This window comes from Colias croceus, chromosome 2 (genome assembly GCF_905220415.1).
Source record: "Colias croceus chromosome 2, ilColCroc2.1".
Taxonomy (NCBI): Eukaryota; Metazoa; Arthropoda; class Insecta; order Lepidoptera; family Pieridae; genus Colias; species Colias croceus.
The window spans coordinates 7,547,715-7,565,584 of record NC_059538.1 but is presented as its reverse complement, the minus strand read 5'-3'; the positions used below and the strand labels follow the sequence as shown (position 1 = coordinate 7,565,584).

General features: G+C 30.5%; 3 protein-coding genes across 6 annotated transcripts in view; 1 reads left to right on the top strand and 2 right to left on the bottom strand.

Annotated features, from left to right (window-relative positions):
- Window positions 1–17,870, bottom strand: part of LOC123700154 (ATP-binding cassette sub-family C member 4-like) — a 219,903-nt gene that overhangs the window by 31,962 nt on the left and 170,071 nt on the right. For 2 of the 3 annotated variants that reach the window (XM_045647290.1, XM_045647305.1), the window contains exons 2-4: window positions 6,079–6,161; window positions 5,220–5,305; window positions 4,296–4,452 (exon numbers count right to left, since the gene is read on the bottom strand). In XM_045647290.1, the coding sequence (XP_045503246.1) occupies window positions 4,296–4,452; window positions 5,220–5,305; window positions 6,079–6,161 (326 nt within the window). Of the gene's footprint in view, window positions 1–4,295; window positions 4,453–5,219; window positions 5,306–6,078; window positions 6,162–6,812; window positions 7,100–17,870 lie in introns of those variants that run through there. The other variant, XM_045647298.1, reaches the window with a different exon arrangement.
- On the top strand, window positions 10,111–11,783 carry LOC123700226 (beta-1,3-galactosyltransferase 6). Its single transcript, XM_045647388.1, has 3 exons — window positions 10,111–10,978; window positions 11,060–11,250; window positions 11,386–11,783. Exons 1-3 carry the CDS (start codon window positions 10,349–10,351, stop codon window positions 11,657–11,659), a joined length of 1,095 nt encoding a protein of 364 aa, XP_045503344.1. The 5' UTR covers window positions 10,111–10,348; the 3' UTR covers window positions 11,660–11,783.
- LOC123700189 (UDP-glucuronic acid decarboxylase 1) lies at window positions 11,802–17,834 on the bottom strand. 2 transcript variants are annotated; one of them, XM_045647343.1, is made up of 10 exons: window positions 17,718–17,831; window positions 17,571–17,633; window positions 17,118–17,446; window positions 16,608–16,787; window positions 16,420–16,525; window positions 15,969–16,082; window positions 14,970–15,157; window positions 13,077–13,209; window positions 12,731–12,867; window positions 11,802–12,612 (listed from the first exon to the last, which is right to left on the bottom strand). In XM_045647343.1, exons 2-10 carry the CDS (start codon window positions 17,629–17,631, stop codon window positions 12,496–12,498), a joined length of 1,365 nt encoding a protein of 454 aa, XP_045503299.1. In that variant the 5' UTR covers window positions 17,632–17,633; window positions 17,718–17,831; the 3' UTR covers window positions 11,802–12,495. The 2 variants fall into 2 exon arrangements, with proteins under 2 accessions (XP_045503299.1, XP_045503290.1); XM_045647334.1 differs by having other exon boundaries at window positions 17,571–17,834.

Genomic DNA, 17,870 nt, shown 5'->3' with positions numbered 1-17,870 from the left:
CTAAACCACTTAACCGTTTATAATAAAATTCGCACACCATGTGTAGTCCGATCCAACTTGAGAGATAGGATAGTTTTTATGAAAAAAAACGTAAACATGTAGGTACCACGGGCGAAGTCGGGGCGAACCGCTAGTATCAGTATAAATTAACAAAATAATCGATTGCATTCCGCCAGTTCACTAACCGGATAAGTTCAATAGTAATAGATACAAGTAAGATAAACATCTAGGTTAATTTTATTAACAAACTAGCTGTTGCCCGCGACTTCGTCCGCGATTAGGTCGTTTTTCGTCATTCGTTGTTTAAAAAAAATACGTGACACTTTATTTTAAAATTTTCTTAATTATTGTCTCTTATAAAATTTAACTACATTAAAATTGAACACTCTGATAAGAAAATCTTAAAATCTGAAGAAAACATGAATGTGGTTTAAATTCTACATTACTTAGTATCAAATAATAATCTAAATTAAATGTAGATTAACAGTTTGAGCACACCATTATAGAATATGTACCTAAGTATTAAATTACGTTAGTTTACATAGTAACTTTACTAAAAACACGATGACTATCTTTCGCGCTCGATACCACAAACTAAGCATGTTTGTGGTACGTGGCCCGCGTCACTTGACCCCCATCTGGATCCATGATGATGATTCCATCCTGAAGATGATTCTGAAGATGATTCAGAAGATGATTCTGAAGATGATCCAGGATGATTCCATCCTGAAGATGATTTCTTTTGCCTGGAAGAAATCACCGTCGCCTAACAAATATAATGTGTTTTCTTATAAAACCGTTACATAATTTATTTTATCTACTTAAATAATGAAAATGATATATTTATAAAATATAAATGTCAAAATCCATTTAAATATTTGCACACCCAAATAGTGGGTAGAATGTATTAGCGCCTTAATATTGTAACAACACCTTTTTTGTAACTACATTCTTGTAAATAAATGAAATTTGAATTTGAATTTGAATTTAAAACATATTATTTAAAATGATTAAAAATAAATAAATGAAGCAACTACGATTCAAAGAAAACATCTTTTTCAGTGTGAAAATGCTCTAAGCAATCCTGGATGATGAACTGTATATCATGTACCTACTCTGATCCCAGTACGGTCGGTACGTCGATAGCCATAACGATAAATATTATAATCAGATAACCGCAAAGTCAAAATAAAAACATTACTTGTAAAGTTGTGAGTGCAAAATTTACGTTTCATTTGGCAATAACATTTTTTTCGGTACTAAAACGTAGTAGTTTGATATGTGGTTGGCTGGCCCTCCTCTCCTTCCTGAAAAATATCCTCCAAAATTTCCCGAGATACTTCCAATGATTGAACCATTGGACGTTGGACATTAACTTCAGTCAAAAATTGACGAAGCGGATGATTACTAATTTCCACTTAATCCTCGCTGCTACTGTCTTTATCATCAAATCATCAATTTTCAAGTGGTGTAGTAAAAATATCAGCAGAAATCGTCTTCCAAAGGCGATATAATTTTATTAGCATTGAATAAAAAAATCAAAAGTTAACTGTAAATCTATAAAAAAAGCTACTTACAAATAAAATTTTATCAAAAACTTCTGTTCCCAATGCACCTCAAAATAATAAAAGAATCATTCATTTCATTTCATTTCAATAAATACCTGTAAGTAACAACTTACCTTTTGTGGGAACGCATGATGGTGAAAATTCACAAAACACGAAGATTGCATTTGATATTTTTGGTTTTATGGCATTCAATTGCTTTATAAATATCACTACATAGTATAAAAAAAAAGTCGCTTTCTGTGTCCCTATGTCCCTTTGTATGCTTAAATCTTTAAAACTTCGCAACAGATTTTGATGCGGTTTTTTTAATAGATAGACTGATTCAAGAGGAAGGTTTTAGTACATAATTTATTAGGTTTTAGACAAAGCGGACGAAGCCGCGGGCGGTAAGCTAGTAAATTTATAAAACACGAAGATTTTAAAAATTGTAACTAATGAACACAACAATATATTATTATACTCTTTGGAACACAATCATTAGATTAACTGTAGATAATGGTGTCTATTTTTACTTAAAATAATAAACATCTAAGTAGGTACCCTCACTTTAAAAAAAAATGTAGTTTATTATTTACACGAAATATATCTTATAGGGAACGGAAGATATGGGTTAAAGAGTTAAATAAATAAATAACATAATTATATTTAAATTATTAATTTTTAACATTGTGTTCAGTAGTGTTAACATGTAAATTGATTTGATTTTTACGAAATCTCATAGATGGCGCTGTTACAAAATTAACATTATACAACTTACATTCTTTAAGCTATGTTTCTCTTCCCAAGTTACTTAAATGGCATAATTTTTATAGTGTCAATCTAGATATTGTCAAACAACATTTATATATGCGTCATTTGATTATTAATTTCCAATAGTTAACGTGTAAATTGATTTGATTTTTATAACATTTAATAGATGGCGCTGTTTCTAATTTGTCTTTATACTACTAAATTCATTAAACTGTTTCTCTGCCCAAATTACGTAAATGACATAGTTTTTATTTTGTAAAGCTAGATAATAGCATGGCTTACTCGAAACCAACATTTAAACATGAGTCTTTAGATTGTACGCTGTCGTAATACACGGAATACGTAAGAAAAATAAAGGTTCACAGCTCCTCCCCCGTAGATGATAGCTTGATAATATGTAGCCTATAGCCTCACCCGACCTGTTAGTAATATTCATGCAAAATTTGAAGTCAATCTATGCAGTACTTTTCGAGATTAGCTCGGACAAACATACAGACAAACAGACAAACAGACAAACAGACAAACAGACAAACAGACAAACAGACAAAAATTCTAAAAACTATGTTTTTGGCTTCTATATCGATTATAGATCACGGCCCAGGTATTCTTTTAAAAAAATATTCAATGTACAGTTTTGACTTTCCTACGATTTTATTATATGTATAGATAGTACAAAATAGGTTAACATCGATATCTGTTACTAAATTACGGTTCTATTCAATGGATACCGATGCATGTACCTTCTTTATCAGATATGGTTAATGTTCATCTATTTTATCTATGAAATGTTTCAAAACATGTCACATTTTCGCAATTAAAATTTTATGTAAGTATGGAACTTTTATTTTTCTTTGGTCAGTGTAAACACGGTTGTCAAGGTCTTATTAATAAAAAAACGTGCGAAATAGAAGAAAAACATTCAATATTTTCTAAAAATAGGATTTAAATATGTTAATATCTACACAATTGTGCATATTTACCAACGACTTCCATTATACCTAGCTATGAGACAATTATTTTATTACGGTTGACATAGGTTTTGTGGGTTTTGTTATCATTGAAATTTCTACAAACAACATTTACCTATTATTGTTTGAGAATCGACTTATATCACGTTTTAGTCGCAAGTCATAAATACATGATTAAAGCCTAAATAAATCTGGGAATTGGGATACCTATCCAATATATGGAAAACAAGAAAAAGTAATTAAAGATGATCGCTATCAACTTCCTTTCGTTAATATTCTATTCAATATGATAACTTTTTCATTGAGCATTGTAATACAAAGAATGCAATATAGGTATTTAATATTTCAAATAATGAATATGATAATAACGAGTACTAATTATTATTATTGTTTGATATTTAAGAACAATTAATACAGAAACGAAAGTACCTAAATAAAATAAAATGATTGACGCGAATGTATTTCAAGGAAACTATGAATTTCATTATATTTTTACACCGCCGTTTTAAAACATAATTATTGAAAAAATTTAAATTGTGAATTGTTTTTGAATTTGCGGTATTCCACCGCCTTGTCGAGTGATCGAGCATTGTATTTTCGTGTAGAACATAAGTACAAACGCACATTGTTGAAATTCTAACGATTCCCATGAAAGTAAAAAAAATATTCAAACACTAATTAATATAAGTCGTAAATACGTATAAGTAATCGAATAAATTACCACCGCCTATTGAATATATTCATTGAAGAATGATTAAAAAAAAATATGTAGGTAATAATAATTACATATATTCACTGCAGTTTTGGCAAGTATTTTACGATACGTAGAGCTAATCCGGCCTATTGTATAGAGGGCCTTTTGGGACCCTTCACATTGTGTTGTACCTTGCTATGATCGAAAAGGTATTATTATTTGTGGACGGCACATCATTTTATAGAGTTCGCTGCAATAATTTAAAAGGTTTATCAAAATACAGCATTTAAAATATAATGGATTTTCAAATCTTACCGTATTCCACATTCCATGAACAGTAGAACAAAGCCATAGAGCATACATCGCGCAGCATACGCTTTTAGTATGACCCTGAGTAGGCTTGGAGTTCTTTTCCCTCCCGCACTGGCAACCTCTTCTTCCCATAACCGCGCGAATTTGTCGCCCAGTGGACCTAAACATTGCAATATTTATCCAATTAAAGCATGAATGGCATTTGGCGTGCCTTAAAAAGGTATATGTCCAATAGTAGACCATTGATATACAATTTACAACTAGATTCACAATCACGATCAAAAATTGTCTACGCGTGTTGTCCAAGCAAAACTCTGCCTACGCGTGTTGGGCAGAGTTTTATATTGAGCGATAGCTACTTTGAACTTTAATGCCACGAAATAATGTGTTAATGTCAATGAATGTTTTAAACAACGCTGCTTGGACACTTGTGAGTATATTGTGCATCAATGCAGTGGAGTGGTATATGTTGCCAATAATATTGTAGCTCTGGGCGATGCAGATGGTCCCACGGTCAGTATGCAATCCTATTGTTATGCAACTGAAGGCGAATATCTATGGGAGACGGTGATGCTAACATGAGTTGACAAATAGGCTTGCTTTTCCATTTTCAGTACAACATTAACTGTAATGCTATTTGAATGAATGGTATCATATTTATTTTCATGGTATTTCCTACTTATTCATAAACTTTCCATATAGTTAGGAAAATTGTATTTAAAAACCACCTTAGTGCTATCCCCTTTTTAGAAAACCTTTTTGTACATTTCTAAATTTATGTGTTTTGTCCTAGTCATTTAATAAAACAACATGCATAACTTGCATTGTGTAGGAAATGAAAACAGCAATAATTAATATACCTTATGCTTGTATCTCACAATTAAGACTGATATAGGTAGCAAAAATGATTCTAATTTAAACACATACCTGAAGCATGTTCTTCTAACGGCTCATATAAATCATTTTCATCCATTTCTTTCTTCAAGCCTCCCCAAAATATTGGTAAGGTCCATCTATAGATAATTAAACATTTTTAAAATATTATTGATAATTTATTTATTAATATTAACAGCATTTTTAATTCATTGTTTTTTTTTTTCATTTATGTGATAATCATTATGAAAAATATATTGAATTTGTATAAAAAATATTGTTTTGCATTATGTAAGTACCAACAATTGAACTAATGTAACTAATTATTAATAATAGCATTCAGTCTTCAAGAATATAAACATGAGCAGAAATAACCTACTGAGAATAAACTAGTTACCTACTTTCTTCACTACATAGTATAAAACAAAGTCGCTTTCTCTGTCTCTTTGTATGCTTAAATCTTTAAAACTACGCAACGGATTTTGATGTGGTCTTTTTTAATAGATAGAGTGATTCAAGAGGAAGGTTTTAGTATAGTTATAATTTATTAGGTTTTAGACAAAGCGGGCGAAACCGCGGGCGGTAAGCTAGTTAAATATAAATTCTCTAATCACTGTCATACAAAATATACCTGAATTAAGTGAATATAATATTCAATAATACTTTTTTTTAAGTATATCCATACTTATATTATAAATGCGAAAGTAACTCTGTCTGTCTGTCTGTTACTCAATCATGCCTAAACTACTGAACCAATTGGCATGAAATTTGGTATAGAGATATTTTGATACCCGAGAAAGGACATAGGCTACCTTTTATTGCGAAATATGTACCACGGGCGAAGCCGGGGCGGACCACTAGTTGAATATAATTATTTTGCATATATAATAAATAAATATTAAATATTACTTACGCAAATGTTATAGCTGATAAAGGGTTTGCTCTCGCCCGAGGATGGGGCGGTCTGCCTTTTTTCAATGGGGACTCCATATTTATCTATGGAAGAGATATTTTATTGTTTATTTCTTAAGTATATAGCCTTCATATTTATATTCTTTGCAAAATTACTCATAACATTTTAGTTTTAAAGATATAATGAGTACTGAGAATTTCATGTTATAGTTAATTGATTGATAGTAAAAAAAGTTAAATGTGACTATGTTATTTATAGTATTAATTAATTAATGTACCAATGACTTAAAAACCTTAACAATTTTTAAAAATGTAAGTTGTATAATACATATTTTGTTCTGTGTAAAAATTTACATTTAAAAAAACCAAACCGGGTAGGTATGTGATGTCTTTAATTCTATACAGATGTTATTGTATATTTAAAACAGAACATAATAAATTTTTAAGAGTACAAAAATAAGTATATATACCTACATAAAATTACAACATGTTGTTCAATTTAACTTTTCAACAATATTTATTTGAAATAACATTTGAAGCTCATACAGTATGTACCTATGGTGAGTTCGAGTTTCGGTTTTAGTGTTTGGAAGATATTATTTATCGTTGCTAATTCCAAAATAAATACCGGTGTCTGTTTATTATTACAGTTTTCATCGACAAGTAACTAATTCAAAATTAATTTATTCAAAAACAAAAACTACATGTTGATTATAATTTTTTTAAAGTACTTACATTCGAAGCACCTTGATTTATATAAATGATAATTTCATAGCGTCTTGTAATCTCACTAAAATCACTTTTCACAGGACTAACTTTTTAAAATTTAAATTTTACCCTCATTCACACAAATATTTTATTCTCATTAAACAACTATAGAGTGTAAAGTACTATATAAAAAAAATTAAACACGTTTCGGCCCCGTTATATAATATAAAAATACACACAATTAAAAACTATTTTTAAAATTATGACTTATATTTTATCACCAACCCCACCGATTCTGAAACCGCAAAAACCGTACTGAACTGTCACCGCGACACCGCGTGAAGTCGGCCACAAGTCGGCTGTCGGCAGTTGGCTCCACAGAGCAAGTAATCACAGAGCAAGTAATATAGGACAAGTATAGGTCTACCAGAATCTGATGGCATATTTTTATTTATGAAATAAAAGATTTTCATGTGGCAACTTATTTGACAACTATCAAATTGGTTGTCAAATTATTTGTCTTTATTGCAGTTGATGAATAATTTTTAGGATTTTGTCTAAAAAATCTTCGAAAATGTCGAAAAAGCCGCTGCGATCACAAGCAAGAGGTGTTGTTTATAATGTGTATAGAAAAACATTCGATGAAGAAGGGTCAAACACATCACAATTTTCAATTTTGAAGATTTTATTGGTAAATTGAACTTACCCGTTTTGATACTTTAAATTAAAAAATATTATAATATGTAGGTAACTATAATATAATAATAATAATAATAAAATATTGTTTGTTGATTAGAATAAAATTTTATGAAAACTTATTACAGGAGTTTCCAATACGGCTATTCGTCAAGTCCAAGCTGTCCAAGTCAATTTTATAATGTGTGTATCTGTTAATAATTTAAAATAAACATAGTTTTATTTTATTTATATTTTATTTTATAAAAAATTATAAGCAGTTTTGATCTACATTATAATTATATCGATATTTTCACATGGCATACTGGTAATGAATATACAAATATAGGTATGTGTAAATAATAATATGTATTACCTGTATAAAAGTAATATGTATAATTGTATATTTATGTACCTACATCATATTAAGTGGATATCTCATTATTAAGTACAGTATTGTCCACTTATGTAACGTGACTAATGATATTGAGGACAAAATAAAAAATAAGCAGTATCAAGATCGTTCAGTCCATTTTCCCCAGGGTTGCACACTCAAAATTTTGATTTCCCTAATTGCCATCAGATTCTGGTTTACCTATAATATAGGTTGGCTCGCAGTCGGCTGTCGGACTTTCAAGTAAACCGACCTCAGAGCACCGACAAACTATAAATCATTTGCGGCAAGTATTTGTCACGTCAATGTCAATAAACATAGAAAATGTATATAATTATTATATTTTATGGATTAGTTAGAAATACAGTGAATATTAAAGATATAAAAATTCATAAAAAATCTCAATGTCCATACCTTGAAAATTTAAAACAAAAAAAAATAAGTTTTATTATAAGTGAATTGCATTTGACTTTTGGATGTTTGTTTTGTGATGTTGAATGTTTAATGCACAGATTGTGCATAAATGTTCTGCAGAAAAAATTACCCTCAAAAAAATTTATTATAGGTGGGTTGTTGTAACATATTGGTTATATTTTTTTTTAGGTTACCGGAATATTTTATGAAATTTTGCTCAAACTCTAGCTTAATTCTGAAATAAATATAATTTAGCCTTAGCTGTCTTTCATTTGTGTGCATAATCCGAATGCTTTTTGTAATGGCGGCAGTACACATGCCATGGTGTTGGGCCAACGTGTAGAGAATTACCTGGCGGTATGCTGGCTTAATTGGCCTAGTTGGCGCTAACATTGGCAGGCCATCCGAATGTTGCCGTTTTTTGTGCGCGTGAGTGAAATTTACGTTTCCATGTTCCGATAGCGATGACGGCGCCGGTGCGGTGTGGACAAGCAATGAGGTTTTACAATTCATAGAATTGTATTGACATGAAGAAGGAATAATTTGGAATCCACGGCATGAACTACATAAAAATAAAAACCATATGACCCAATAAATTAGATGTTTTATTTTATATTTATTATATTATTCTAGATGTTATTCATAACCCAGTTTCATACATTCGCGATTAAAAATTGAGTATATTAAATTTTATAATAATATGAGTAAAATATAATATATACCTATAATATAAAGTTACTTGTGCTTCAAAATTAAATAACAATATACAATGAGCATGATTTTGATCAAATTGTGCTTTAATACATAAATAATATCAAATATCACCAATCAATACATTCGTCCGTACTTTTTAAAGTTTCGTTTTATAAGTAGTTATTAAAATTAAATTTAATGTAAAATGTACACATTTTAAACATTTGAAAAAATCTAAACATATTTTTTAATAATGTTTTATACAGAAATAAAAAAAGGAAAATAGAGATTGGAAAATGGTATCATCGCAGACGGCAGAGTACACTCATTGTTATTGGTGCACATGTACGTAATAATTGAACGCACTGTATAAATAAATTGCCGCGGTTGCAAGAACTTCTACGTCCATCTTTGAAGCGCCAATGCAGAATGATCAGTAAGCCATTGTGAACAGGAATCTTGGTACCTATCCATAATTTTTTCCCAATACATTGGCCCAACACCTTGGCCCCATGTGTACTGCCGCCTTAACAACTTAAATCGTTGAAAAGAGATGATTATGAAAAACCCATAAGGAAAAACCTGTGTGAAAAACACTGTCAAGTGCATAATAAATTGGGCTCTGTGCTTATATGCGTTTTGGCTCTCATATGAAATCTAAACAAAAATTTAAAGAAGAAATGTTAATATTATAATAAGATTATAATGTTATATATAAAAACCTAGTATTCTAGATAAAAATGTAACGGTGCATTTACATCAAGCGAACATAGATCTAGAGCAAAACTGAAGAGCATTCATTCGTGATCTTTTAGTGTAAACGAAAACTCGTATTCAGTGTAGTTCAGTATTATAAAATGGCATAGAATCTTTTCGAGCATACTAAAAACAATGAAATAATGCTCTACGCCTCTTTAAACTAAAATAATTTGACATAGTGGCAGTGGGGTGAATGAACATTGGCTCGTTTGATGTAAATGCACCGTTATATGTAGACAAACATCGACAACTCAAATCTTTCAAATCTTGTCAAAACTCAAAGTCAAATGTGTCATTGAGTTCATTCTGTCATTTTGACTTTATGAAATAAGCTAGGCATAGAGGAAGGATGTATAACTGAGATAGGTATCTGTGATGTAAAGTTGTAAACAATGGTTATGTTTTAACTGTTTTTTAAATAATTAAAATGGAAATTGCTTAAAAAGTAAAAACTAATTTAGTTTTTTACAGAATATGTAAATGCAGTATTTATTTGATGAAGTTTGAGAGCGCCGTTTTTTGAATAGAACAATATATGAATTAAAGCGATTTAATAAATACAAGATCTCTGAAAAAAAAGGGGAGAAGTAAAATATAATAGAAATAAACATTGCCGTTGCAACGCATTATGCTTAGAGTCTACTTAAAAAAATATAAAGTCATGATACTATCTAGTATTTTATTTTTTTATCTAGGTTGTGGTATTACTTTAAATTTTATACGAATAGATTGTGCATCAGCTGCTATGCAAAAAGCAGATACAATAAAAATTACTCAGAAATTTGATAACATCGAGTATCCCATTCTAATAATCAGCAGTCCAGAAAATGAAGCTAAAAGGGATGCCATTCGTGCAACGTGGGCAAATTTTGCACATAATATTTTTGAGGAAAATGGAGTTAGATTATACAAATGGAATCATTCATGGATTGGAAGCCAACATCAACATAATTTTATTAAATTGTTTTTTTCAATTGGTGTTCGTAACTTAAATTTGGTAAAATTGGAAAAACTAAAATTGGAAAATAGCAGAACTAATGACTTGTTGCTCTTAGACAGTTTTGAAGATGGTTATAAAAATTTAGCAGTTAAAGTTATTTATTCTCTTCACTGGTTGTATAATCATTTAAGTGAAATGAAGTATCTTATTAAGGGTGATGATGATTCCTTTCTTAGAATAGATCTTATTATAAAAGATTTAGAGGCATTTGCACCAAACATGAATGAACCTGAAATCCAAAAATATGTTACTAAAAAAGTAAGTTTCTATATGCCTTTATTCTATTAAAACATTTTTTACGTTGTATTTCTAAGCGAGCTAATTGAAAATCCTTTTTAGAAAGAACTTTTAAAATACAAAGGATTGTATTGGGGTTATTTTGATGGCCGTGCTAGGGTATACTTGACTGGAAAATGGGAAGAAAGAGACTGGTTTCTATGTGACACTTATTTGCCATATGCTCTTGGAGGTGGTTATGTAATTTCAAAAAGCATTGTAAAATATGTTGCAGATAATGCTGAGATATTAAGGTAATGTTTCTCTGAAATATAAAAAAAAAAATTTCCTTTAACACAATATTTATTTTATAAAAAAATGTTATAATATATTATGTATATTTTTTGGTAATAGGTATATCCCATTAAAGACTTGATTTTATTTTTTAGTCATTATAACTCTGAAGATGTCTCAATGGGAGTGTGGACAGCAGCACTAGATGGCATCAATAGAGTTCATGACATAAGGTTTGATACACAGTGGAAATCTCGAGGTTGCGAAAATAACATGCTTGTACGTCACAAGCAGACGCCCACTGACATGTTTCAGATGTACAGAACATTAGTCCATTCCCATGGAGAAAAGTTGTGCAAGACTGAGAATGCTTTGCGGAAATACTACTTCTATGATTGGAATGTCCTTCCCACCATGTGCTGTAAATAGTAACTTTGGTACCTAACTAAGTTTTAAACTATATTTTCCTAGTCATTTTACTTATACCTCTTTTATATGGATTGTTTATTCAATTTGAAATATTAAAGGACAATAAAACACTTGTATAAACAAATTTAAAATTATTTTTATTTTCCAAAAGAACACAACAAACATTCAAACATTATTATTACAAATTAGTCAAGTCCTTATTTAAAGATAATAATATATAAAAGCTATAATCACATTACAAAACAGAACATCAATAAATTGTGTCTATTTTTCAATCATTGCCATTAGGCTTACTATGTTAAAATTGGATGATGTACTAAAATAATTAGCCCAACCGAGGTTCGAGATCCCCGTCAAGGGGGGACGCCCTTGCGAATGTCGCTACCAGGGTGAACCTTCGGGTCACCCACGCGTCCTCGTTATGATGTAGAAGCCCTTCTGGCTAACATTGAGAGACACCACACAAAAATAATAATAAAAAAAACTAAAATAATATTTTTGATATCATCCAAAAATCTAGTCAAATACCTACAAACAGGCAACGTCATGTGCTACAAAACCACTCAGAATTCACAATTGACTCTCATATTAAACAACACTATCGATCACAATATTTCAATGTCTTTTAGAAGAAATAGGATCAAAAATTACAGATTTATATTTCTCACTGATATAAAATCGCCAATTTATTATGAGGTAAGCTATAATAATATGTGAGATAAATATTTTCTTCTAAGCATGGAGTGTAAGAAGAATCAGAAATACTACTCTAAACTCTTTCATTGTAAGACTTCACTTGTAATGGCTAATATCACATACATAATAGCTACTCTATTCTAGTGTGAGGCTTTTACTTTTGCATCCATATACGTTTGATTGTTGTAGAATGTGGTCCTTGAGAGTTCTTCTTTGAAGTAATCAATTGTTCTTTGCAGACCTTCTTGCAGAGATATCTAAAAAAGAAAGTGAGTTAGAAACATGTTAGAAATGATGATGAATGATGAAAAAGTTTTTCAAACAATATCTTGACGCCAATATCAAAATACAGTAAATATAGTCGTTTAATCGTACCTTAGGGGACCAGTTAAGATGTTTTTCAGCAAGAGTAATATCTGGCCTGCGCCTTTGCGGATCATCTTCTACTGCCGCGCCCGTTGCGACGGTACTTCGACATCCAGGGACTAGATTCTTTATTATAACAGCAAATTCTGAAATCATATAAACAATATTAAGTATTAAATTTGCATATTGTCTAGTCTAATTCGCAATCTAATTAGCATTTAAGATTCATTTGAGGAAAAAGAATGAATGAAACTCCACATATACTATGATGTCATTCTAGAAAGCAGAAATAAAAGCATAATGAAATTGCATGTAAATCATATTGTAATTTGAAATGTAATTAAAATTATTTTACCTTCTATAGTGTGTTCTACGGGATTTCCTATATTAACAGGTAAGGTGTAACTGGAATCCATGAGTGCAAGGAGTCCATCAACCAGATCTGACACGTAACAGAAGGATCGAGTTTGTTTTCCGTTCCCATACACCTGGAATTATTAAAGAGGATCATGTTATACAATGCATAAGATGGTAAATATGTTATGTATGTTTTAAAATTTGTAACAGATTTATATTTATTTATATTTTCAAATGTTATATAAATACTCAAGAATATGAATAACTCAATTGCTATAGTATATTCTCACAGGTCTTCTTCTTTAATTTTTAATATTTCATTAATTGACTATCATACTTATATTAATTAATTACTAAAAAACTAAATAGTAATATAATGTAAAATACTGAGATGATAATTTATATTAGGGATGCGCCGAATACCGAATACATATTCGGTATTCGGCATATTCGGCATCTTTTTCAATATTCGTATTCGGCCGAATCATTCGGTTTAGGTGCCGAATATATTCGGTATGAGTATTTCTACTTTCTTGGCTATAGAACTAAATAAATAACTTCATATTATGAATGATTTATGTCATACTATACACAAGTCAAAGAAATCCTATGAAGAATGTTTGAACCTAAGGTATACAGGGTGTAATCGTTAAGTGTGCACAGGCGATTTATCCGTAACTATAACAGATATCAAAAAACCTTAAACTGATATTGAAAGTACTATACCTAATGAGTAAAATGACATTAATAATTTTTTTTTAATAAAACGAGAAATATCCAAAAATGTTACATGAAACGCTCCCATTCATTGTCCCATACAATGTTCGAGACGACATCCTCGATTTGGAATACCATTGTATTCCACATCGAGCTCTATTTACAGTCTCTAAATGAACTTTCATTAAAATTTGCGAAATAATTATAGCACAAAATCAAATAACAAAGCAAAACCTTTCATATTAAATGTTTGAAATAGTCATATTTCATACTAAATGTATGGGAGCGTTTCATGTAACATTTTTGGATATTTCTCGTTTTATTTTTAAAAAGTTATTATTGTCATTTTACTCATTAGGTATAGTACTTTCAATATGAGTTAAAAGTTTTTTGATATCTGTAATAGTTATGGAATAATCGCCTGTGCACACCGATTACACTCTGTATAAAATAAAACGATCATTACATTTCAAACCAACGTTTATTTTGTAAATTTACATCAACATAATTTAATCATGTTTATTATTAGAACTTAGTCAGTATTTAATATTTATAATACTTTAAATCCTGAAGTCTGAAGACAATGCTTTTAGTCCCAATAGAAAATGACATTACGTCCGCTCATATTGCAAACACTAACTTAAAGTAAAAATATAAAATTTTTAAACAATTTAAAAATTTTAATATTTTGTGCGAAGTTTCAACACAACTGAGACGGCACGGAGTGCGCGGGCGATAGACGCGGGTGGCGGGCGGTGAGGTAAGGCTCGCTCGCCACCGAGCCGGCAGCTACTTGCGACCCGTTAGAACCGGTTTACGCATCAAAACACGTCAAAACATTGAACCGAATAATTCGGCCGAATATTCGGTTCGGTAAGGTTCTAACCGAATAGTATTCGGTATTCGGTTATTCGGTGAAACCACTATTCGGCGCATCTCTAATTTATATATTATATTACATTACATATTTTAGAAATTAGAACAATGAGTTGCAATTATGAATTTTCGATAAATAATGATGATATTGTATGAAGTTAATTTTATAAGTATTGTTCACCACCTGTGCTAATAGTATTAATTTGTACTATGCATAAAACGTCACATAATATGGTTTCCAAAAATATTACTAAACTAATTTTATTACATTATTATATTCCCAACTCTTTTTACTTACTGTAATAGTTAAATTTTGCAGTGCTTGCATCACAAAGTTCGACACTACGCGCCCGTCGGATACATGCATTCTCGGACCATAAGTGTTGAATATTCTTGCAACCCGTACAGATACCTTTTCCTGCTTAGCGTAGGAATAAGCCAATGTCTCTGCCACTCTTTTGCCTTCATCATAACAGGCTCTGGGTCCTGAAAAAGTATTTATCTTGTATTACTATTTAAATGTGTTATAGTTACATTTTGTTTACATTTTATTTCATGTGATGTTCGCATAGTTTCTTTTAAGAATATAGAGGCAAAATCAACAGCTAATGTTTGTCATAGATAAATTTTAATTTATAGCATTGTGATATACATATGGAGACGACACCACCTACATCACTTATGTTCCGCTCACCATAAGCCATATGGCTCAACTGCACGCTCATTTTTTATCTACACTAATATTATAAAGAGGAAAACTTTGTTTGTTTGATTGTAATGAATAGGCTCATAAACTACTGGGCCGATTTTAAAAATTCTTTCACCATTCGAAAGCTACATTATCCACGAGTAACATAGGCTAGGTTTTATCCCACGGGAACGGGAACTATGCGGGTTTTTCTTTGAAAACGCGGGCGAAGCCGCAGGCGGAAAGCTAGTTTGTTTTAAAGTGAAACGCATCAAATATGCCTTCGTGTGTGTTACGATATTGCACAAATAATAAAGTGCAAAGGAATAACTTTCATCAGTAAGTACCTAACTAGATAATAATTTTTAAAACTTAGAGCAAAAAATGGCGCACAGATTTTGTTCGTGGTGTCTCCTCCATACGTAGTAATATTATCTCAATGATTTATAGTAACAAAGCAGTTCTAAATAAAAATAATTTAGAAGTTTTTGTGATAAAGCTTGAAATGAATGAATTATTTTCATCATGCCGTAGATATTTGGTTTGTTTGAATACAATGATAAGGTAATTGACATAGACATTGAACTCATTTAGATAAGTATTAATTACCAATTGGATTGACATGACCCCAATAGGACTCTGGTTGGGGATGTACCATGGGATCCCCATATACTTCAGATGTACTTGCAATAAGAATTTTTGCTCCAACTCGCCTCGCTAATCCTGAAATTATATTTGAATTATGATTATACAATTATATAATATAAGAAAAATATTATTTAATTCGTGAAATATGCATAATTTTATTAGGCTGGTTGCAGAGCTTGACCAACCGTCAGTGCGTACCGTCGGTCCTGACGATACGCATCAACAATTGTATGACTATGACTGTATGACACTAATACGCATGACAATACGCGTGCGTATGCTCGGTCTAGCTATGAACGGTTTTATGAATTTCCATACATATGACAAGCGCGACTGACATACGCACTGATGGTCGGTCAAGCTCTGCAACCAGCCTTAGAAAAATATTATTTCAATCATGTGAAATATTTACCCAACATGTTAATAGTTCCCAACGTGTTTGTCTTTATTGTTTTGACTGGATTTTGCATGTAATGTGGTGGGCTTGCTGGACTAGCAAGGTGATATATTTCATCCGCCTTGAAACATAAAAGCAAAGCATTTTTAAATTTATTTACTCCTTAATTTGTGTATTTATTATGTCATGTCATTTAAAATTACCTCTACATAAAGTGGATTAACAATATCATGATGGATCATTTCAAAATTACGATGTCCGAACCAATGTTCAACATTTCTCTTTCGTCCTGTGAAGAAGTTATCTACAACTATAACTTCATGGCCTTGCATCATAAGTATGTCCACTAAATGTGATCCCACAAAACCTGCACCTCCTGTTACCTGAAAAATTATATATTACCATTTGATAACATTCCAAAATGTACATAAATTGTAGTAAATAATAATTGTTTACTTTTTCTACATTATGTTTAACTGCTTTTGTTTGTTCACCTTATGCTAGTGCTGTGCTTATATGCATAGTGCAATTGTGCAAATATTGAGTTTCTTTCTTAAACACTAAATACTTGAAGATAATAATTTTTTTTTAATTAAAGCTGTGGAATAAATTGTATAATAATAGGAGTATTATAATCCATTAAAGTTTTATCATATTCAAGAAGTTTTGCAATTTTTAATATAATCAACTTTATAATCTATAAAACAAGTTACCAATATTCTCTTCCTTAATTTATGTCCAAGATATTTCACATCAGGATATTTTTGAGGTATTCTTCCCTCTAAAACTGCCAGTTTCTTTTCCAATTGTTCAATTCGAGCTTTGGCTTCTTGCAACTCTTTCTTAGCATTATCATCTGATTTAGCATTTGATTCCATTCTTTTAATTTTTTCTTCTCTTGGTACATAAATATTCTCCTTCTTTGGTAACCGGTTAAAATCTCTATAACTTAATCCCTGGTAGTCATCATCAGATCTGGATTCTTTTTCGATTTGAATGTCATAAAATTTGTCTTGTCTCAATATAAGAAAAATAAAAATTACTGAAAGAACATGAATAATTTTAATTTATTCTTAACTAAAACATATGTGTAGGTACATACGAAATTGTTAATTAGAATTATCGCAAAACGAAATGTAAATTAATGATTACTTTTTGGTACTTACACAGAGCTAATACACATATAATTGTCACAGTTTTTCGGAATTTTAATGATTGTCTTATCATTTCTGAAAGTGTTTCAAGTTTTATGGTTTACATGTTCAATATTATTATCATCACATAAATTTTGATACAACTTAGGTATTTCTTACTATAATAACAGGTACTTGTTTACTTTGTTTAATATCGAACAAAATAATGTCTAAATAAATTTTCTTTATAAAATTTACATTGATGCGGAGCTATTGATATTCAGAATTGTGAATTCTATACTGTGAACTGTCAATAGCATACTGTGTATTGTC

What these genes read in the sequence shown, in the direction of transcription:
- LOC123700189 (XM_045647334.1), bottom strand. Translation starts at nt 17,631, where the DNA reads ATGATAAGACAATCATTAAAATTCCGAAAAACTGTGACAATTATATGT. An exon ending in TGCAAAATTTAACTATTACA is followed by an intron (nt 13,210 to 14,969) that starts GTAAGTAAAAAG and finishes TAATAATTCCAG; the next exon opens with GTGTATGGGAACGGAAAACA. An exon ending in ATCTTAACTGGTCCCCTAAG is followed by an intron (nt 12,613 to 12,730) that starts GTACGATTAAAC and finishes TTTCTTTTTTAG; the next exon opens with ATATCTCTGCAAGAAGGTCT.
- LOC123700226 (XM_045647388.1), top strand. Translation starts at nt 10,349, where the DNA reads ATGCTTAGAGTCTACTTAAAAAAATATAAAGTCATGATACTATCTAGT. An exon ending in AAAAATATGTTACTAAAAAA is followed by an intron (nt 10,979 to 11,059) that starts GTAAGTTTCTAT and finishes AATCCTTTTTAG; the next exon opens with AAAGAACTTTTAAAATACAA. An exon ending in GATAATGCTGAGATATTAAG is followed by an intron (nt 11,251 to 11,385) that starts GTAATGTTTCTC and finishes TTTATTTTTTAG; the next exon opens with TCATTATAACTCTGAAGATG.